The 23,633-nt window shown below is 36.6% G+C and overlaps 1 protein-coding gene across 2 annotated transcripts; it reads left to right on the top strand.

The window, feature by feature from the left end:
• The first annotated feature begins 144 nt into the window (after positions 1–144).
• Positions 145–23,315, top strand: taf6 (TAF6 RNA polymerase II, TATA box binding protein (TBP)-associated factor). 2 transcript variants are annotated; one of them, XM_043240635.1, is made up of 15 exons: positions 145–350; positions 1,616–1,779; positions 2,534–2,620; positions 2,738–2,891; positions 5,824–5,880; positions 7,695–7,814; positions 8,445–8,560; positions 8,727–8,804; positions 10,002–10,103; positions 10,448–10,630; positions 10,757–10,831; positions 15,853–15,978; positions 21,208–21,381; positions 21,460–21,651; positions 22,374–23,315. In XM_043240635.1, the coding sequence occupies exons 2-15, from the start codon at positions 1,624–1,626 to the stop codon at positions 22,662–22,664; spliced, it is 1,911 nt and encodes a 636-aa protein (XP_043096570.1). In that variant the 5' UTR covers positions 145–350; positions 1,616–1,623; the 3' UTR covers positions 22,665–23,315. The 2 variants fall into 2 exon arrangements, with proteins under 2 accessions (XP_043096570.1, XP_043096571.1); XM_043240636.1 differs by having other exon boundaries at positions 1,599–1,779.
• Positions 23,316–23,633: the final 318 nt, after the last annotated feature.

Below are 23,633 nucleotides of genomic sequence, written 5' to 3'. Positions count from 1 at the left end.
GCGTGAATTATTAGCTGCAGTTTATAGTACATCTTTTGTCATCTTATTTATCAAGATTATACAAAAAACGGATGAAACGCGTTTCTTTGTAAACACGTTTATGTGAGATCAAGATTTGAATGTAACGTCGCATTCTCAGGACCTTCCGGTAAATTCAAAATGGCGGATTTTCGGAAAAATGGTTCGGAGCTAAACAGGGTAGATCAAGTATAAATACAGAAAACAACAAACAATACATCGGATAAATTAACAGTTAGCTGTACTGATACAAAGTGAGCAGCCGTAAACAAGGGATTTGCTTGTTTTATTCGAGTTTTATCGTTTTAACTTTGTAGCATCCTCTTTTAAAGGTAAGAACGACATGCAGTTCATTTCAGCTTTTGTGCCATTTTATTGCAGGACAAGTATGATCAACTCCAGTTATACATGATCTGCTTAATAAGTCTTAAGACATTTAAATATGTGCCTATACTACTTTGTGACAGCGTAGTGACCGTATTAGTGTTAGAATACTGTACTTTGTGAAACGTGATTTAATAACTTGTGTTCTTGAAAACCCGTCGATTCGAGTAAACGTTTTCAGACGTTAAAGCTAGTTTTATTATTTTATTTTTTTGTAAAAAACAAAAATGCCTTTGTAATAATCAGCAACTGCTATTAACTGTGAATGTTTGTTTTATTGTCAGCCATATAACTTTATTCAAGTTGGTTCCAGTTGAATTTAGCAATACAGAATTAATGCATTTTAATTTTTGTGAATTCCAGCGTAATCATATTGTTATGGAGTACAGAATGTTTTTGGGGATTTTTTTGCCTGCTACATTAAACTGGCACGTTAGATTTGTATTTGCACTACTAGCATTTTTTACTGCCAGTGTATGTGTGTAAGAAATGATATACTGGTAGCTTAATAAAAAAAAATGTAAGTAATTTTACTGTCCCCTCTCATTGTTAATGTCCGTTTGATTGCTTGCAATATAAGCTGAAGTAGAAGTTTCATCAAAAATATCTAACAATATAAAAGAGATTATCTTATCAGTTATTTAGTTGCGCCCTGGAATCTGCTGTTTTATATCATTATAATTATCATACTTGGTGTCTTTTAACAAGGATGCAAGCAAGGTATTTGGATTCACAGTTGTCAGAATAATAGCTAAGCATTTTTCTGTATTTTTGTAGCAGAGCATGTCAGAAACAAGTGCAGAAGAAGTAACAAGCTAAGCAAGCGTGTCACAGATTACTCAGGAATATTATTAAAAGTAATTTATTTGTACTGACTAATACTGACTAATAAAGACATTTCAGTGATGGGAACAGTGGTAATATTATCAGAGTAACAGGCCATAGTCATTCTGCCTAACAGATATATTAATTTAAAAATAAAACCATGTACTTATTCTGACCTGTATTTATTCAAATACAAAATTAATGCAAAATATTACAGATTTCACATTTTTGCTATTTATACGTCTAAGACTATAAAAAGCCATTTTTAAATTGTAATCAAAATGTCAGCCGATTATTCTGTAGTTTTCTTGTTAGTGAAAAGTTATTAATGTCAGTTACTTGAAATGTGAATATATCTGACTGAAATAAAGTTGTGTTGCTGCTGCAGAGTGAGACATGGCAGAGGAGCGCAGACAGAAGCTGTGTTCGGTGATCTTGCCCACAGAATCCATGAAGGCGATGGCGGAGTCAGTGGGAGTGGGCTCCCTGCAGGAAGACAGCTGTCTGGCCCTCAGTGAAGAGGTCAGCTACAGGATCAAAGAGATCACCCAGGTATTTACAATTTCAGTTAGGAAATTACTTATATTTCTTAGGAAAGTTGTAGTTAATGCGGACGACATGAACAATTTGTAAAAGTTTTATATATTACATGATTATCATTTTCCTTTTTAGTCTAGTTATCATGATAATATATTAAAACAGATATGTAGTGGCACCCATTCATTTCGCTAGACTACTCTGTTACACTATGAAAGCAAAATATTTGGACACTTATCATAATAACTCAACAGTTTCTGGTACGTGTTTAAGATCTGTCACTTGAGCTATATTTAAAATTGCAGTTGTGCCTAAGAGCTTACATCAAACAACAGAAGCCTGCCAGTTAAATATATATATTAGTGCATCGTCTGGGTCAGGTATGAATCTGTATTACATCATAGTAGAACCTCATCTCATTTCATAGTAACTGCAGAGATTTCCATTTTCACATGCCTGTCTGCCTGTTGCACTTAATTTTCGTATTTTTTGGGGCAGATAATTAAAGCATTTTACAAATGTGTTTTTTTTTTTGGCTGAGCCAAAACACTCCACGTTGTACCACAAAAAGCGCTGTGATGTACCTGTTTTAAACACCTGTTTTATTTAAAGTCAGAACCTAAGGTGGACAATGATTGTTATTAGATAAAATCATACGATAGCTGGTGGTTATAACCAGTTGATAATATAACTATTAAATCAACGTGAATTATTTTCCATTGAGGAGAAAACACAAAAACTGAAGGTGTTGTTGTAATATCTCGTACAGGACGCACTGAAGTTTATGCACCACGGTAAAAGACGCAAACTTACTACAGGCGACATTGACCACGCTCTTAAACTGAAAAACGTGGAGGTGAGAAAACTGTTGGTTTCCTCCTTATCTAAACCACAACATGAAGTTTTTTTTTTACGAATACTTTTGCCTTTAATACATCTAGTTTTTTTTATTAATTGTGCTTGTCTCCTTCAGCCTCTGTATGGATTTCAGTCTCAAGAGTTTATCCCATTTCGCTTTGCAAGTGGAGGCGGCAGAGAATTGCACTTCTATGAAGAAAAGGAAGTGGATCTTAGTGATATCATCAACACACCCCTCCCTAGAGTCCCTCTTGATGTTTCGCTCAAAGGTGATTAAGAATTATTTCTCATATTAAGCCTGATTATTTGTTATTTATGGCACTTTTTCTCTGTGTAGTATGGCTCTGCTCACTTGCTTTTTCACTGTGGTTAATATCACAAGTCGTGGGATTATAGACTGGTCACGCTGCCTTTACTGCTACTCACTGCTACTCAATTTGGCAAGCATGTGATTTGCTTCTATAGAGGGAAAATTAGAACAATGCTAGTAATTTATCTTGAAAACAATCAAAAAATATGTTTGCAAAATAAATATAAAGTTACAGTGAAATAATGAATTTATTGTTATGGTTGTTTAATGAATTGCATTCATTTTCATCCACATATGAAATTGGGTGGGCCATGGACGACCCGGCCTCACCCGTAGCTTTTCGACCAGGAGTAGGTCCTGACACGCACAATATGGTTGAGAATGTCTAAGGATGCTGATCCTAATTTTGTCATTGTCAACATGGATATGAAAATCTCCAACAATAGCCCCTTTCACACCAGAGAAACGTTTTCATAGTTCCGAGAACTATTTAGGGAAGTACCCGGAAGCTCATGTATTGAGCTAGAAACGATTTTAGTTCTAGGAACTCCTTTTATGGGAACTAAATTAGCTCCTACTTCAAAGTAAAAAAAAAGTTCTATAGTAGCTAGTGGCGTAAATGGTCACTGATTGGATGAACGTATGTGTACAGACTCAGACGCCTGCCATTTTTAAAAAGCCAGATAAAAAAAGTAAACACCATTTACCTGTTGCCTTTGTCTTTGAGAATATTGTTGTAAATTGTAACATGCAATGGGAGCCAAAATAGGGAGCACAACTTAGCTGCTGTCAAGCGACAGAAAGATTAAAAAGGCCTAATCTTTTAAAGATTAAAAGTTTAGCTTTATATTTTTGACCCACATCCATGAAGAATTGCTGAGAAAAAAGTGATTATCACTCCAAGTAGCTGCTTCACAGTGTGCCCAGAGAGGAGGGATTCCTCTGTATTATAAAGTTTTTCATGACAGGTACAGCCAGTTAGCAAGAACAAGTGGCAAATCCCAGGATGGTAATGCACAAATACACACAGCAAGGCTGGTGACAGAGTGGTGTGATGAACATGAACATCTCCCATGGCCTGCACAGTCACCAAATCTAAATATTATCGAGACAGTTAATAATGTCCTTTTAATAAAGTTAATAGCTTTACCATTATTTTAAGCTCAAAAGGAAAACATTCACATGACATACAAAGTGATGATGCTTGTGTGTATTTGCAGTACACAAGTCGTGGTTAAGAAAACTGCTATATTATCACCATGGTAAGCAGTGAGGAGACCAGAGCAGATTACAGTGTCTGACAAAGAACTTGAAAATTCACACACCTCTTTAACATTTTTTTGTTACAGGGTAAACTTGAACATCATTAGTGCCAACATGAAAAACAATCTTTGTAAATTTACGTTTAGCATTAGCCACAACATTGAAATTTGCCATTGGACTATGGTGACTGGTGTCTCTACTTTTATGTTCCATACAATAGAATCAGCTATAACTAGAGCGCTTTCATCAGGTTTCTCAGTGTTTGGTGTCTCCTCTGAGTTTATAATTACTTTATAAGGACATGTAGCTGTTATAAATGCACCGTAAAACACAGCTTCTTGGAGATTATTGCTATATAATAGCACAGTTGACAAGCTGACAACATAATGTAAAACCTCTGAAAATGGTTTTAAAAAGTTTTATCTGTTTTGCTGTAGTCTCATCACTTTAGAGTGTCACAGTGACCGTCATTTTAGTTTAATGAGTGACATAAAGAGACGCAAGATTATCTTTGTTGAGAACAGATGGGCACACACATGCCTATACAGCTCCCATTTCAGGCCAGTTTTTTTGTCCACAGAATGATTAAATTATATATGTTTTAAAATACTGAGTGTGAAAGAATACAACTATACGTTTCTCAGTATTTAGTAACTTAAGTGCTGCAAGCCATACATACAGCGCCAAACATGAAATGTACAAGTATTTTAAAGGAATTCCTTAGCATATTGAATTACTGTGGCAGACAACAACAGCATAACTTAACAACTTATATTTAGTTATACTGTTTCAATTCAGTCTATCTTTTTTCCCCCATTTTAACATGATTTCTATGGAGACCAGCCATAGACGTCTGGCAAGGTGGCAGTTTGTGTGCAAGCATTGAATAGAAGGTAGTCTGAATTAAATGGCCAGTCTGTTGATGTACGTATACCCCACTGTATAAATTAAATATAGATTAATCGTTGTTAAACAATACAAACATGTGTTGATTTGCTGGCTGTAAATGCAGGGCATCAAACAATAAATCTTAAGGAGTTATACCCAGAGTCATCTGCATTTGTTTGGAATTCCTATGATCAAAATGATCTTTCTAAATGATCTGACAAAATGTAATTACTTATAATCAAATGAATTAGTGAAACAGATTTAACATAGAATTACCACCACAATGAGAACATCACAAAAAATCCAAACACAGCAGACTGAGAAAAGACAGCTGTCCATCACTGCATTCAAGTGTAGCTGTACTCCAGTTGAACCCGAATTTATCTGATAACAAAATATAAGCTTGAATATTGCAATATTTATAAAAAAAAAAAAAAAAAAAAAAAAAAAGAGCCAATCTCTGCCAATGCCAATTTCTTTTAATCACATGAATTTTTAAATCAACAAGGTTTAAAAACGCATGCTTAAGATAAACTTAATGTTTTTACAAATTTGAGCAGACTCTTTCATGCTGACCCCTGGTCCATTAGGTACTTCTTATTGTTGAACCTTGATAAGATTTCTAAATTAAATGTGCTTTGTGAGGAGTGCTTTTCGCATGTTGCATTTCTTGTGTGTAAACATTATATTTACCTCATGAACAAGAAGTAAAATAACGTCTTTGTGTCTTTGTCTTTCAGCTCACTGGTTAAGTATCGATGGTGTCCAGCCTGCGATACCAGAGAACCCACCTCCAGGTAAGAGAGATTTCTGGATCATTTGTACGGGTAATAGTTTTATAAAAAATTTATGTGAAGGAATGTATATAAAGATAATTAAATTATATTATTTTTGCAGTTGGCTCGATATCACAATTTTGTTTTTAGTACGATCCAAGAGTAATATTTTTCTGTTATATGTTAAAACCATGCTTCAGTATTTGTGTAGTAAACAATTTGTTATTAAACGGAGACGGTCTCTGTAATCAAATCAACGATAATTGCTAGAAATTAAGTGTCCGCAAGCCAGAGGCTTACCCTTTTAAATAGTTCCTGTCTTTAACCGTTTTAAATATTCGCATGAAGTGACACTATCTTTATTCATCCAAAAAATTCTGTGCCATTCAGCATCATAGAGAAAATTCAGTTTTTATGAATGGACTCCGCCATCCACCTAAACCTATGACTCTAAAAATGTAATCACACTTCAGAACATTTAATTTCACAAACTTTGTAAACTGGACAAATCTAGCTGTGACATCTTGTGGGGTGTGCATCTAGAACTTTAATGGTGTTATTTAAAACTATGCTGCGCTTTGTGCATTCATGTTATTTGCTAGTGCTGTATGTAAAATGACTGTTACCTTGGCTTTTTTTGAACAATGAGATTCCCAGTGCATACAGTAGTTTAAGAATACTTAGTGCCCTGTTAGATACAGTGTTTACTTCCTTTTTAATTTATTGAATTTGGATGCAGAAAGTGTATTGCGCAAATCACAAAATCCTACTGGCCTTAATTCATATTGATCACTTTTCTTTGCTATGGTCTCCACTGCTAAAAGGAAATACTATCATGACAGAATTAACGATTCACCTAGCTCTCGAAAGCTTTTTAAAAAATCTTTCTCCCTCCTTTGTCATCCTCCTCCCTTTTCTTCATCAACTCTAACTGCTGACATCTTTACCACATTCATCATTAATAAAATTGCAAACCTCACTGCACAATTCTTCACACCACAAACAGTCAAACACATGCTACACTCTGAGGTAGAAGTTTCTAAACCAGGGGTGTCAATCTGTAAGCCCTGTAAAGTTTAGATGCTACCCTAACTAAACACCCCTGATCCAGCTAATCAAGTCGGTTAGGCTTATTTAAAATCGACATTATATGTGTGTGTCGTAACAGGGTTGGAAGTAAACTATGCTTGACACCTCTGCTCTAAACTCATGCTTTACAGTCATCCTACTACTTCCTTCAAGCCATTTCTCCACTTGTTCATGCACTCAGTCACATCCTGCACATTAACATTTAAGTATTTCTCTCGGCTTTTAAACAGGTTTGTATAACCAACTCTTAACCCAACCCTTTAAGGAAAATATAGACTGGTTTCCCTTGAAAAGCATTTGCAACTACGCAACATGGATATGTCACCTGTGACCACGATAGAAACGATAGTCCAAAATCTCTACTGGTTGACACATTTTTTTGTTTATTGTGTCTATCAGTATAATTGTCTACCCCGTGACTGATATTTGTCATAATTTCCTTTGTTCTATGTTTAAAATGATGTTCTATGTTTAGGATGTAATAATGACAATCATACAAACTGCACAAAGCGAGCAAAAATGAAAAGATGTGTTTACTGCCATTCGTTCAGATATTTATTGCTCTGAGCGTTCATCTTGGTGTGACCAAGATTTTACATGAGCTTTAAAAAAAACATGCTGTATACAGTATATTCTGTTTGCTTTTCAGTAGTACACTAGTATCCCATTCAGATTATATTATATTATTTATTTTTTTCAATAATAATTTTGTCATTGTCTTTCCCTTCCCTTTATCTTCACCCCAGTTCCTAAAGAGCAGCAAAAGACAGATTCCACAGAGCCACTCAAAGCTGTCAAACCTGGACAGGAAGAGGAAGGCTCTATCCAGGCCAAGGGTCAGAGTGCAAGCTCTGCTGAAGTCAAAGGTTAGAAATTATTTTTAAACCGTGCCTCTGGTGTTTTTGGGTGTGTTCACACGTGACATGTTTGGTTTGATTAAAACTAACACTGGTGCGATTGCTCCAATTTAAACTCTGGTGCCGTTTGAATGAAGTATGAAAGCAACACAGACCAAATACTAAATACACAAACAGGAAGAAATAAGATGCAATGCTCCTCAACATATTTAATGACGGGGAACGAACAGTGTAACTAAAACAGAATGTGCAGAGGGCAAACGTGGAGCAACTATGAGGTAAAGTGCCTTTTATGAGCTCTTTTGTGATTTTGCAGGTGGTGAAAATAAAAGTATATGTATATAAGCAACACTGAGCACGCTTAGTACGTCTTTAGGAGCAGCTTTGAGTTGAACACACCTTTTGTTTGGTGTGCTCAGAAATACATCATTCAGTGTGATCTATCAGGCTCACTACGCCTTTAGGATCGCTGTCAAAAATGTCAATGTGAATGCTAAGTGGACCTGGACAAAATGTACAACTTTCCTTTTTGCTCCAGACCAAATACACCAACTGAACTACAACTGTGACCACATCTTAAGTTATCTTTTATTTTGCTAATTTTCCTACCTTAGTCACTCTTCTCTCATGGTGTTTCAGGAAAAGAGAAGATGCGGATGAAACCACGTAGCACACATGAGCTCTCTGTAGAGCAGCAGCTCTACTATAAAGAAATCACAGAAGCTTGTGTGGGATCCTGTGAAGCCAAAAGAGCGGTATGTGTGTATGTATGTGCGTCTAAGGTCCAAAATAAAGTCTGTTATGCACTTTTTACTAGATGTAATGTAATGAAATCTTAAGTAAGTGTCAAAATGTGAAGTTTCAGTTTAAAATTTGCCACTTTGGCATGTTGTATATATTTTGTTGTTATTCCACCAACAGGAAGCACTGCAGAGCATAGCAACAGACCCAGGGCTATACCAGATGCTGCCAAGATTCAGTACCTTCATCTCTGAGGGTGTGAGTATATTAATGGACTACATTTTATCTCCTACAACTGTTCTGTAAGTGAATCTATGACTTCTGGAAGCAGCTCTTTTAGTAGTTTAGATGAAATGAGTGGATTTTTCCCCTCAGGTGATCTATAGTGCACTATCTGAGGCAATTCTTTAGCTGACAGCTGAATTGTTACAATTTATTTCTGATAGTTTCTTGGAAGCAAAGTAGTTCATTTACAAATAAAGTAAGTCATTACTGCTGTGATCTTAGGGAATGTCAGGACCTGTTGATACTTTATTTATGGTTAATTCAGTCACCGTATTGAATAAATACTGTTTGTTTTCTTCTAAAAGAGACAAAAAGTAATCAGATCTCATCAGGGTGCAAGTGTGCTCATTATACCACAGAGTCAGACTGTTTTGTTTTAAGTTTAAAGGAGCAACTGTATTTAAAGTGCTAGAAAAGAGAGAATACATGGTTTCTGTTATATCATCAAGTTTTTCCACGATTATTCCTTATGTCTTGGCTTTAAAGAGTTATACTTAAAGCCTGCCCCCTGAGAAATACTGAGAATATTGCTATAAATTGTAGCAACACCTCCCTCTGCCACAATACCACAGTTACTACAATAAATGCATTTGCTGTTGATTTGTGGATGGAAAGGTATTTGAATTGCATTGTTGTTGCACAATATTGCTCCTGTTTTTCAGTGCTGTTTGAGAAAGAATGCAAGTGCTGTTTTGATCTTCCTAAATTAGTTCTTATCCCCATTTTCATCATTAGTCCGCGAGTAAACGCATTTGTTCTCCGCTTGCATTGTGCTGTCTTTAGGCTGAATTAGTGGTCCGTGCGGAGCAGTTCACAGTAGTGCTGTTCCGCTGTTGGAGCGTTTAGGAGTTTTTTAAAAAAGCAGCACATATGAATTCTCAAATTATCATTTGCGTTTTATTGCAATATCCTGGTTTTAAATGAAGTGCTATCGTCCTCTTGTGTTGACATTGTGAAACTGCATGTTTTGTAAATTATGTTTGGTGGGCTACGTATAATATATTTTAGTACTCAAGCTATGGGCCGTTTAAAATCTGTCCACAGGGCCGAACTTTGGACAGCCCTGGTCTATGTATATAGAAAGTGCATAAAGATCATCTATATTGTAGTAACAAGAATAAGTGTTTTCTTTCTTTTTGTTTTAAAGTGTTCAATTTCTTTCTCTTTCAGGTCCGCGTAAATGTCGTTCAGAATAACCTGGCTCTGCTGATATACTTAATGAGGATGGTGAAGGCTTTAATGGACAATCCAACTCTATATTTAGAGAAATATGTAAGCTATTCAAACACTACCTTTTTCATTAGCTTTTCAAAATCATAACAACTCTCTATTTGATCTTTAGAGTTAAAACTTTGTTTTGCTGCTGTACCGTTACATTGCATTCTGTGTAAACACACTGTGTTATGGTAGATTGACTCGTTAGCATATAAAACCAGTTTTTTTTAAGTTACACAAAATGTAAATAAAAATACAATAGTATAGTAATTTTCTTTTTGGCCTGGAAGGACATGTTGAGTTTTTAATTTTGTATGTTTTTTTTAATAGTACAAATGTTTCATCCTAAAATTATTAGGAAAATAATTTTTCTTCATGCAACTGCTTTCGCTCTCTTTTAGCTGCATGAGTTGATTCCAGCTGTAGTGACGTGTATTGTGAGTAAGCAGCTATGTCTGAGACCTGATGTGGACAATCACTGGGCTCTGCGAGACTTTGCTGCCCGGCTGATGGCTCAGAGCTGCAAGACTTTTAGCACAACAACCAACAACATCCAGTCACGCATCACCAAGACCTTTACTAAGGTAAAGATACTAATATAAGATACTGATAGACACTGTGTTTTGACTTGAGATGTAGAGTTGGTGTGTAAGTATAACAAATATAAAGCATCAGAAGTTGTTAAAAGTTAGAATTTTTTCAATTGTCAGGCATTGTTGGATGATAAAACTCAGTGGACAACTCGTTATGGCTGCATTGCTGGGCTTGCAGAGCTTGGGCATGATGTGAGTATCCTTTATTTACTGTCAACTAAAACTGTATTTGGAAGCACTTTTATAGTTAGGTTTTTTTTAGACTATTTTAGTCCTTGCACTTTCTTTGTTTGAGTGTTTTTCACTTCCAAATAACACTTTGTCCACATACAACATTCCTCAAGCAAGTTTGATATTCAATATTGACACTTTTTCGTGAAAAACATGTTTATTTAATTTAATAACAGTATAGATGTCCAAAAACTTTTTAAATGTCTTCTGCAAATACAAATGTGCCAGTGATTCACAAACTACACGCAAAGTGATTGAGAAATATATAGAGTGCAATAAATTTTTACAAAAGATATATAATAGCTATATCTATCTAATAGCTGTGCTTAGAAATATTCATACCCTTGGTAAATATGATCAAAGGTGGCTATAGCTTGTTATGGAGACCGAGACTTGTATATCTGAAAAGTCCTATCAATCCATTACTTGTATTACTTGTATGTCAAACTTATTTAACCAACAGGGGGCACTGTACACTGAAAACCACCATATATGAACATAGCTTCCTTAAACATCTTTATCATGTCTTAACTCACTATATTGTACATCAGTTATCTACATCCCCTTTTAGTTTTTTACTTCCTTTTAACCAGAATTACTGTAATTTCACAACCGTCTTTGCAACGTCTATATTATACAAAACTAAAACTGCAACTAAAAATAACCAAAATGTTAGAATTAATGTTAATTATTACTTGTAATAACAAACATTATAATTCTTTACATTTAGATTTTCAACAGAGTTACAGAGTTCAGAGTAAAAATCCTGCGATATCTAGTACAGTATGGTAACTTTTGCGCAAGGGCTCAGATGGGATGTTCTTCTCAGCATGCAGTGCATCATCAGACACATTATTGCTGAGGCACAGGCCTCAGATTAACTTGTGTTTAGTGTGGGAGTAGTTCTTTTACAGGAAGTAGATGTCGACGATTCCTCCTATACTATATACCAACTAATTCTAAAACATACAATCTGTCTGAGAGTGCTCCTGACGACTTCAATCTTATTGTGTTCTTTTGTTGTTTGCATCCTCACTACCTGGGATTCATGCGGTGGAGAGAGTAGCTTGCTCCTTTTATTAAAGTATCAAAGAACACTTTTTTTGACTCTGCTTTGACTTTTACAGTTTCCTTTGACCTTGGCTTCAGCATTTGCTTGCTGATGAGCATGTTGGTACATGTTACTTTGTCTCTGTGATGCTAAATTCAGTATCTTGTCTCAAGAAATGTTTAGCAAGTTCAGAAACAAGTTCAGAAGCCAGTCCTGTCTGGCGTTTTGTACTGCAGATTTCTCTTTCTGCTAGAATGTTTGCCCTGGGATACTCAGGACTGCTAGTGATGTGACAAGTCACTTGATCTTGAAAATTCGATGAAAATCTGTCTTGTAAACTGATTATCATTGATTAGCTTCTTTCTACCAGCACAAGGTACTGTTGGCTGTTTCAGTCAAATATGTCGACGGCAACAACAGTCCAGTGCCGTTCTGGGATCTCATGCAGGTGCAGTGGCTCTTTTTGTTGATGGGGCTTCAAAGCATTTCATATGCTACAAGACTGCACAAAGTTTTCAGTGTCCTCTGTCATATTCAACCAGAAAACAGCATTGCATGTTTCTGCACATGGTCGCTTCAGCTCCTGCATGGCCTTTGTGTAAGATCTGCAGATATTCACTCCGTAGGGTGTGAGTAATTAAAACTCTTGTTCTCTTCATGATGATTCTGTCCTCAGTAGTGAGATCAACTCTTAAAGGAAAGAAAGCAGTAGCTCCTAATAACCAATGGCTTCTTTTCTATTCAAGATTACCTTGTTTTCAATCCATACTTTAAGTCTGAACTTACATTTTTGTGGGTTTAGTTTCAGATTTACTTGCCGTTCTCTGCTGAGAACCTTTCTAATGTTCCCCTTTTCTTCTCCCCTTGTGAAGATCTGGTCCATTGCCACAGGCTAGATAAAGGTACAAGGGGCCTGGATAAGTGATATTTACATTCTCTGTGGTTGAGTGAGTAGTCTGGAAGTGGTGAATTTATCCACTGGTTGTGCTGGTAACAGTGCAGTTTCCACAGCCTTGAATATGAAGCACTTGAGGATGCTGATATCCTGGAGCACCAGAGGGTCCAAAAATCTGGAATAATCAGATGTGGCCCTGGAGTAGGTGCAGAATGTCCTTGTCTGGAACACACAAGCAGTGAATTAAAGTTTTGGAGCTTTACCTTATTGCAAATGAGTGTGTCTTCTGCCTCTCCTCTCAGAACTTGGTTAATCAGCTTTGTCTCTCTAGGATGGAGACACAGGACGTGCTGCATTTGTTGCTGTTTCACTGGATGAAGACTCTGAATAAAAGTCTGAACGTAGATTATCTCTTTCCTCACAGGCCAAAGGTTCAGAACTTTGGTGGTTCTGTTAGTGTTTCTTCCCTTACGGAATGTCACGGAGTCTCAGAATGGTAGTTTCTTTTGCTGCCTTACCTATGACAAGGCTGGAGACTCAAAACCTGTGGATCTGCTACCGTCTCTGAAGGGGAGACTCAAAACAAGGAGTGTCTTTTTGGATGGGTACCTTTATCTCTAAGGAAGAGATTGCAATCTGGCACTTTTTCATTTCCATGCTGAGATTGGCTGATTCCAGCCGTACAGGGGACACGATGTGGCCCACCCTTCTTTTTGAGAACATACGTTTGAGAACATAGTTATGAATGGATATGGATAGATCTCTGTGATCTCTCTTTGTTTCATCCACTGCTGCTGCATCCAGAGGTCCCCATGAATTTTATGGCAGTTACAGGCCAAAATCAGTCTGTTGGTGGGTGAAGGGCAGAAACTGTGTTTTATCCAATGAGAAGTCCTGTCCTTGCCAGACTTTGGACCAAAGGTCGTCTTCTTGCCCTCTGAGAGGTATCTGGCCATTTTCCTGGCATCTTTATCTTATGTTGTTGGACTTATTGCTTATGTTAGTCCACCAAGATCCAATCTAAATGCAGCAAACCTTTATCCACTATTGTGGTCAGAGAGGGGCCCTTCCATAAACTGGGCCCTGTAATGTGCTGTCCACTACACACCGTTGAAAACCTGTGATGGTCCTCAAGCCTCTCTCAAACTGTTCTGCTGAAACACTGGCTCCAACTTCCTCCTTTGTGTTTTTAGCTTCTTCTCTTTCAATTCCATTGTCCCCCTCCCCAAATGCCCTCTTCTTTGTATTCAGGATTTTTTTAATGTCCGTTGTTACGCATGGCTTATTATTGGGATAACAAAAGATACATGATGGAAATTGAAATTGAGTTATTGATAGGTGATAGGTCAATGACCAGGGACAGTCCATTATTTAAATCTTGAATTTCTTTGAATTTCAGTTATTTAGTGAACTATTTATAAGGGCATTCACTGGCTGTTTTTCAATGAATGTTTCTAACAAATCAGCCGTTTGGAATCAATCTTTTTAATGAATGTTTCAATGGATCATTCATTAGAAGAGCATGTACTGCCACCTAATGGCGGCTTTATTTATTTATCCATGACTGCCTTAAAACAACCAAGGTGCTTCCTCAAAAACTTAATGAAAATATGCTAGTTATCACTATAATTCATGACAAACATAATAATAAATAAATAGATTTAAAGTTACATTGTGTGTCAATATTACACATTCAAAAAATAAGCATCTTCTTTGAAAAAGTTTTCTTGGATATTTTAACTTTTAGATTGTGTGGTTAATATTAATGTAATTGTGAACAAAGGTTCAGAGGTGTTGAGGTTTAGCAAAAGCTAATTCAGCCTACACACAGCCTATAATTCAGGGATATTTTTATCTAATTTTAATTTAGTATTATACCAGATCAAGGCTCTGTGTTAAGCATGGGGTTTGCATGACATGCCTTTACAGGTGTTTGAAAATGGCTGTTCAAGAAAGAGCGTTGTTTTCAAATCATGGCTGCACATATCCAAAGCTAGCAATATAAGAAGGTCATAAATAAAATGAACAAACCAGATGGTTTATAAAACAATAAAAGGACAGACATCCTAAACTGAGCGACGGCAAGCCAACACACCTAGCGCCCTCAACAATAATGTATTGCAGCCACCCAAAGTGTACATAGACAAATAAAAATAAAAACATTTCTAATGTGTATTATAATTGTAATGTATACTTGGCAACTTAAGAATGGAAAGGAAGCGGAAATTTTGAAATGAATTTGTACAGCGATACAAAAAGGCTATAAATAGCCTATTTTAACAACAGTAAATGACCAAATTCCACATGTAATCACAAAAGAAGTTGCGTACTATTAAATTTCATAAATACTTACGTAGCATGATGCTAATGTTAGCTGTAATGCAACTGTTCATAATGCAACAGGTGCAGCTCTTCTTCATAATCTAATTTGTCTTAATACTTCACGTAAGGTCACAAGAAAATATTTTGTTGCTTTATTTAGAAATACTTTTAATAATTGGGTAAATTTTAGCTGGGATTGAAGCAATGTGTAATGTGCAATTGTTGTAAATAGGCTGATAATAGCTGAATAAAAACAGAAGAATGATATTTATATTATATATGAGGATATTTATATTAAGGATTATTAATATATTAGTGGTGCAACGGACAACAAGAACAATTGCACAAATTACAAGCATAGATGAACAGCCTACAACATAAAATGATAGTTTATATAAAGACAGTAACGGTAGTATTCAGGTGCAGATATATAATAAGTGTAAAACAACACAATAATGCATAAGTTAAATACAGATTTATATAGAAATACAAAATCAACAGATACTAAATAAGTACATGAATACAGAATTTGCTTACTGCTTTTCTATTTTACACAAGCATTAAGGCAGTTAAGGCTGAATGAATTGCCGCTATATGTTGCTACTTTATACAGCAGTCTTGTGTATATATTGTTTTATCAGGAAGCTGTTTTGTGTCATTCCAGTGTGCTGATCATTTACTGAAAATAAACCTAATCGTTTAATTTCCATATAGGTGATAAAGACATTGATCATCCCCCGGCTATCTGTTGAAGGTGCTCGTATTAAAGCTGTGATGGATGGACCAGTGGTGTCCAACATTGATAAGATTGGAGCTGATCATGTCCAGAGTCTATTACTGGTAAGTGCTTCACAACCACACGTCAGTTATTTAGATGAGAGGTAGTTCTTATTCTGGGGCTGCCATTTTAGTTTTTATTGTTGTTATTTATTCAAATAAATGTACCATTTGTAATTTAGAAAATTAATATCTACTATAAACAACTGTGTAACAAACATGACAAATGTAAACTTTTTAAGAGATCCCATTATAGCTTTAGTAATGTCACTGCCTTCTTGCACTAATATAGCCTGTGACGTCAAAGAGTTTTTCTTGTCTTTTATTTGGTTCTAAAGGGGACTTAATACACAGCGACCAGTTATTTGCTGTTACAATGTATTTCTGTTAATTGAATAGAGTATGACTGATTTCCAGCCATTTCAGGGTTTCTGTACTTAATGTCTTAAATTCACAAAAATGTGGCTTTTATAAGAGGAAAATATAGTAGGCAGAAAGCTAACGTGGAACAAAAACATACACACAAAGTTTCTTAACACATTTTTCAGCGACATTAAATGAAACATTTTTGGAGAATAAACCCTCTTTAAATGTCTCTATGCATACTTCCTTTAAAGGAGCATGTTGGTTGCAAGCTACAAAGTTCTCCATGTAATTTCACCCTGCAGTCCAAGACTGACCACCCACTGAAGCTAAGTAGGGTTGAGTCTGGTCAGTGCCTGGATGAGAGACCTCCTGGGAAAACTAGGCTTCTGCTGGTAGAGGTGTTAGTGTGACCAGCAGGGGGTTCTCACCCTGTGTCCTGTGTGGGTCCTAACACACCAGCGTAGTGATGGGGACACTATACTGTAAAAAGTATCACATGAGACATTAAAACTCTAATACTCTCTGTGGTCATTAAAAATCCTAAACATCCTGGCCTAATTCACCAATTGGCCTGATCATCCAGGTGGATGGCGAACAATTGTGATGGATGAGGAGACACATCGTGGACACGTTTACGTTCTTGGAACAAACTAATAGGGAAACTACCAAAACACACCCTTTTGGGTAGAACAAAGAGCATGATATTGATACATTGTTCACACGGTCATCAAGGATACGCAAACGAATGTGGGCGGCCATGCCATCAGTTACCAGAGTCTGTTTCGCTTGGTTTACATTGACACACAACGTTTCGTTTTTTAAACAAAAACGGGGTCTGCAGCGTGTTTTAGAAGTCTCTGTTTTCGAGGGTGGAAAATGCGAGTAGTAGTGTAAACAATAGGTGTGAACATACCAAATATTATGCATAGATGATTGATGTGTGACAGAACAGCAGCACTACTGCAAACAGGAACAAGTGTACTAACATTAGATAGAAATGACTTGTCGGCGCGTTGAGTAAACATAGCTTTTCTGGTGAGCATGAGTGATAACATAACCCTCTGGGCCTGGTTGCATACCAAAGTTCTTAAAGGTCCAAAATGAGTTTTTTTTTCGCATGAATGTGAGTTTACCTAGTCTGTCTATGGTCCCCCAGTGGCTAGAAATGGCGATAGGTGTAAAGTAGGTATCCTGCTGCACCTTTGAGAAAATGAAAGCTCAGATGGCTCAATCTGGAATCTTCTTTTTATGTAAGAGGAATGGTTGCTTCCCCTTTCTCTGCTTTGCCTGCAATGAGAATTTAACAGACGAAACCAGATCGGCTGAATGCAATAAAACTCACCTAAAACAACAAAAGACAATGCTTTATTGAAGTATTACCTTTTCTAATAATAAGTGTGCAAACTCAAACATTTTTGACAATCAGTTCTGTCCACAGACATGTTTACATCTATAATTTATTGTTTTTAATCGGACTGAATTGAAATAAATGATTGAGTTGATTTGTGCGTATATAAGATGCGCTTTCCGTGCTGCACAGAAATAGTTTCTCACTGTTTGCGAATGGAATTTTCAAAGTTTCAGACATTGAAATGTGATGGAATATCAGGAAGTTTTTTGTTGCTTTAAATTTTAGTTTCCATTTATCAAAGTGACATTTTTCTATGTCGCTAAATTCACACAACATTCATGTCCTGCGGCATCCTGCCAGAAATGAGCCAAAACCATGACAGTCCACCACATGAACAGCTAATCCCATTACATGTGAATAACTGCAGTCTATGTATGGGAGAATATTGTGCAGTTATGATCATTTGTCTTGATTTCTCAAAGATACTGTGGTAAAAAGGCAGCATTTATATTAATAACATATGACTCCCAGTTAAGCAACACAAGATTCTTTGAAAACCATTGAAAACCAATACACTTGCAAATATGACAAATATTTTTAAGAGTTTAAACATTTGAATAAATAACTCGCTCATTAAGACTGTCACTTACTGCCACCTACTGTTGATTTACTTTCATATTTTAAAATTAGATTCCTGTATTTTTCCCAACATTGCATATTCGTGTATTAAAAAGAAATTTTAAAACAAATAACCTTATTTATGCAGTTGTAACTTTAGAAAATGCATTCAGAAAGTAAACCTCAGTATCATTAAACTATGTAAATCCAAATAAATGTCATTGACTTCTGCTGCAGTGAAAAGACTTTCATTTGATTCATAGTGTATTCTTACAATAACTGGAAAAATAAAATGTAAAAATGTTATTATATGTTGGTGTTTCTTGACTAATAGACGTTTTTTAGCATTCAAATTGGCTGGGCAGTGGAAAAGCTTATTTCAAACCCTATTGTAGACCTCTCATATAGCAGCATGGGCAGGTCAAGGCCGCGTGTTAAGTTGTCATTTCCCTGGGGATGGGGGAGTATACCCACTTCTCAAGACACCTCTACACCACTAGGCAGGCTGTTTTGACCACCATATTTATTCCCTTCCCGCTCGCCAATTAGCAATCACTTGCTACCAACTTGTACCTGTTAATTAAGGCAAACATGCCAGGAAAACAAGAGCTTTGAGCTACAAAATGTCAAAACAATCAATTTATTAATTTATTTAAAAACATATCAGTGCATTTAAAAAAAATAAAAACTAAAGTTATGTATGTGTTTAACTTAGATTTACACTAAAACAAGTGAACAAGTAAATACATTTAGCAATTGGTTGAATTTAAAATACTGTCTGTGGCTCTTTTTTCTGTTCAGTGCTCAGCTAAACAGCGCCCTGCTTTGCCTGTTATTATAGATCATGGAAATTCAGCTTTTTAGCCAGAGAAAGTCAGGGAATTTGACATTTTGCTTAGAGTGGGAACCCTGTATATAATTTTTCTTTATCTGGCATGTTCCTGTGACAACCCAGAGCAGAGGCTGTCAGCACTAAGCTGATTCGCTGATGGACACGGCATAAAAAAACCCACATTTTACATTTTAACAAGTTTTATACATTAAATTGATAATTTTTATAATTTAGAATTTTATAATGCATTTTTATAAAATAAAAATGCATGTTTATGTTTTAAAGTTATGCTTACAATAAAAAGACAGTTATGATATTTAAACGGTGACCTCTGCTGACAAAGACTGCGTTATCAGAGGAACATCACAGCTGAAGATAATGAGGAAATGACATCACTCCCTTCACCAAGTGCATTCCAAACAACTGCATTAAGACATTCATGTGCCCCAAGTCCCCCTCCAAGACGATAGGGACGATCACTTCCATCTGGAATTTGTCTGAGAACAGTGCAGTACTGATACACATAGCGATCCAACATTGATCTTACATACCTCTCAATTAATGTCCTGTTACAGCCCTGGCTGGGATACACAAAAATGACTATACTCACTATAGCTAGATATATTTACTTAGTATTTAACAAGTTTGTTTTCATGGTAAATTGTGGCACTTCCTATAGCTGTAAATCACACGCTTATTAAATTGATGATTGGTCAGCTTCTAAGGACATGAGCGCATTTAAACGTTAAAAACTATGAAACTTCGGTCTTGGCAGTGAATCCAGACTGACTACAAATGCAGCCAAGACAACCTACTGGTGATGAATTAACAAGCCTGCTTCAACCTCACTGATTATAATGTTTTTGAGGCCGCAGCTATCTGGATAACCTCACTGATTCTGTGAGGACATGTGTTTTCCCAACAGGACTTGACATGACTAATCTCGTACAAACAGATTAATACACACTAAATGGAGAGCATAAGAGTGGCAAAGAAAAACTACCCAGATAAGCTAAAAAAAATCCCCATCCCCCAGCACTGAGACCAGTCAACACCTGGCTGAAGACCTGAATGACTTTTACTGCAGATTTGAAAAGCAAATACCTGGTCTGACACTCCAAAACACACTCTGACCTCCCTCCCTCCCTCCCTCCCCTTGTTTCTCGAACTGCACTAAAGATGTACGGAAAGTCTTCAGGAGATAAGATAAGCCAAAGGCCTGTGCTGTCCAGCTATCATCTGTCTTGACATTGATCTTCAACCAGTCCCTGGAGCTGTGAGAAGTCCCCTCCGGCGTAAATTGTTCCATCATCATGTCTGTATGCAAGAAACCAAAAATCATAGGATTTGAAGACTACATTTCTGTTGCTCTCATTAGTTACTAACTGAATAGTTTACATATTACAGAGGATTTATTAACAAGACAATACTTTTGATACCCTTTATCCTTAACTGATATTATTATCTTAAATTCACCAAACATATACACATTCATGAACTTTAGGCCTAATCATCCATTAGACGGGCCCCTCCTACTAGACAAAGAAACATAGACCATTAATATACAAACACTGTTTGTCCGACTTATAACAGTCAACATAAAATTCCTTTCACCTTTCATTGTGAGTGCTTCTAGTAGAACCAACGAAAAAATTAAGATCTTCCAAAACAAGCGCTACAGTGCTACATCACAAAGCGATTAAGAGTATTAAAATGGCCAAGACATGTAAAACCATTAAAACTCAAATACATATACTGTATATAAAACCATCTCCATATGAACTTGTCTTAGGCAGGACCACATTGGACTCAGTTGGATGCACGGGCACGTTATTTGGTTGCATATTGATGAATACTTTTTTCTGGTTTCATACTTTATAGTCAAAAAGTGGTTAACATTCTTTTTCATTGTTCTATTTCATCAGCATTATTTGTTTATTTTCATTTTGTGAACTTGTGTGTATCCTTTGCTTAAAACAAATCAATTATCTGATGAGTTAAAAAATGTGATCAGTGAAATGTGGTTGCAGATGCTTTGGAGCAGCGGTTTTTCTATTTTTTTTGTTCTAATCTGGTACTGTGCATGATTTATTAAAAACATGATTTTCTTTCTTGCTCTGTTTAGAAACACTGCGCAAGTGTGGTTGCTAAAACTAGACCACTCCCAGATGTAGTGGATCAGTACAAGGCAGATTATGGTTATCTTGGCACCATGCTTTGTTCACATGTGGTAAAGGCCCGTGCACAGGCTGCTTTCCAGGCCCAAACTGTTAACAGAACCACACTTACTATCACACAGGTGAGTAAATCTGAATGTTGATCTGAATCACAAACTCTCTAAAACAAACCTAAGTTCTCACTCTGTTTCTCTGTGCAGCCTCGCCCAACCCTGTCAGTGTCTCAGAGTGGATTATCAGCATCAAGTGGTTCACGCACACCCAGCATTATTAAAGTTCCTGGTTCACTAAGCCTCATTTCCACTCGCCCTGGAACACCCACCCAGCCTTCACCCCCAGCAACCAAATATATAGTCATGGCAACAAGTGCAGGAGCTGCATCCACTCAGCAGGTACGTTTTTGCTACTGTGTTTTAGAAGTATTGAAAAAGCAAAAAACAGTTACCTGTTAACTTCAGGATCAGTGTTTTAACATTTCTGCTATTGCATACCATAGTAAAAATGGTTAAAAAACCTTTATGTACATATTATGTCAACAGAGCTGAAGGAGACATTTTTAGACATCTTTCAACCACTATGACTGACCATGACGAAACCGCATTGAAACCAGCATTATGTTTTCTTTGCAGCACAAAAATATGCAGTTTAGAATTATTAGTCTAAAACGGGGTTCATCGTAAGGCGCATCCGTTTAATCTGAAACCTCTTATCAGAGTAGAGCTTAACATTATTTTTCAAGACCCTTCCAAATTAGGAAATAACAGACTATTTAAAGGTGTAGTGTGTAATATTTAGGAGGGTCTATTGATAGCTACATATATTATATAGCATTTCTATGTATTCAGAGGTGTACAAAGTCCTTACACAAAGAACCGTTATGTTTTTTTATCATCTTATCTATTTTCATCCACATACACTGCAGGACACGGTCTCTGACTTTCACATGGAAAACAATGTGTTACAATTTTAAACAGATGGTGCAATGCTACGCAACACTGTGCTTCTCGTCTGGTCTGCAGCCAGCTTTAGAAATTGCACAACAATGCCCTGAAACCAAAAATGACAGCATTGTGGCAGTTTTTTGAATCTATCTATCTGTTGTAACTTCTTTCAGGTAATCACTCTCAGCTCCTCCCAGTCTGGCTCTCCTGTCACAAGTACAGTGCCCAGCACCCCCACTTCTTTACAGCCACTCGTCAAAATGGAGTCCGGAAACACGGGTGCTGTGAGCGGCTCGCGCCCTCTTCAGAAATACATTGTGGTGTCTTTACCATCATCGTCTTCCTCACTGGAGAACAAGGGCTCTGGTGTCCTCCCGTCCTCTACCTCACCAATCAGCATGGAGTCAGCTGTCAAGCTGGAACGCTCGGAATCACCGGCTGCGAACACGCAGTCGCCACATTGAAACTCACATTTGCTTACACCACCAAGATACAGAAGAACAATACATGTAGCTTAAGACTTGTAATCGTGCTTACACATTACTTTCAAACAAACTGACACACGTGAATTAGCAAAGCGAGCAAATAGCTATGCACACTTTGACCGTAAGACTCACTCACAGATATTTACACTGTGTACATAGAGCATATATCCAGTGTGTGTAAAAACATTCGTAATCAATCATGTATACACAAATACTGTATATATAAAAATAGTTGTTGTGGCTGAAAGCACAGAGAAGCTGTAACAATGACAGCCATACACACATACAGAATGGAAATTGATTGTGGGGGGGTGTGTGTGTGTGTGTGTGTGTGTGTGTGATAGCACAAGTCTTCAGGGTTTAGCTGTAGCCATGCTTCATTCATGAACGTAAGGATATGGTTGTATTTATAATTGGAAAAGGAACAATAGATGTGGAATGTGTGGGGAGAAAAAATGCGAGACAAGTGGGTTCATCACTGTCTAATCTACATTTGTATACTTAAGCACATGCTTGCTTCATGTATAAAAACTGGGCATTTATAGGGTTTAATGAACCGTTTAACTGATTTACTGTTTCATGTTTATTTTGGATCTTCTATAATAAAGATGTTTTTGTTTTTTTTTTAAATTGGGTTGTCATCTCACAATGAGCTTTAAAACCATTTCAGATGTTACACGGTATAGCTGTAGCAAAATATGATTTATTTTTCACCTGAAAACAAACATGGTGTTAAGTACAGCAGTTGCCTGAACGTGCACTGTGCTTCTCGTCCGCTGTGCAGTCAGCTTAAAGTTCTTGCTTTATATGTGTTTAACTGTTATGAAAAATACCCTATATTTAAAGATGCCATAGAGTGCATTGGTACATTTATTTTAAATTGTTCTCTGATATTTTCAGCATACTGTGAATTATGTAAACGGTGCTCCCAGACCAGGGGTCTGTACC

This window comes from Puntigrus tetrazona, chromosome 5 (assembly GCF_018831695.1).
Source record: "Puntigrus tetrazona isolate hp1 chromosome 5, ASM1883169v1, whole genome shotgun sequence".
In the NCBI taxonomy this organism is placed as follows: domain Eukaryota; kingdom Metazoa; phylum Chordata; class Actinopteri; order Cypriniformes; family Cyprinidae; genus Puntigrus; species Puntigrus tetrazona.
The sequence above is the reverse complement of the archived record's forward strand: the minus strand, read 5'-3'. Positions and strand labels throughout refer to the sequence as shown.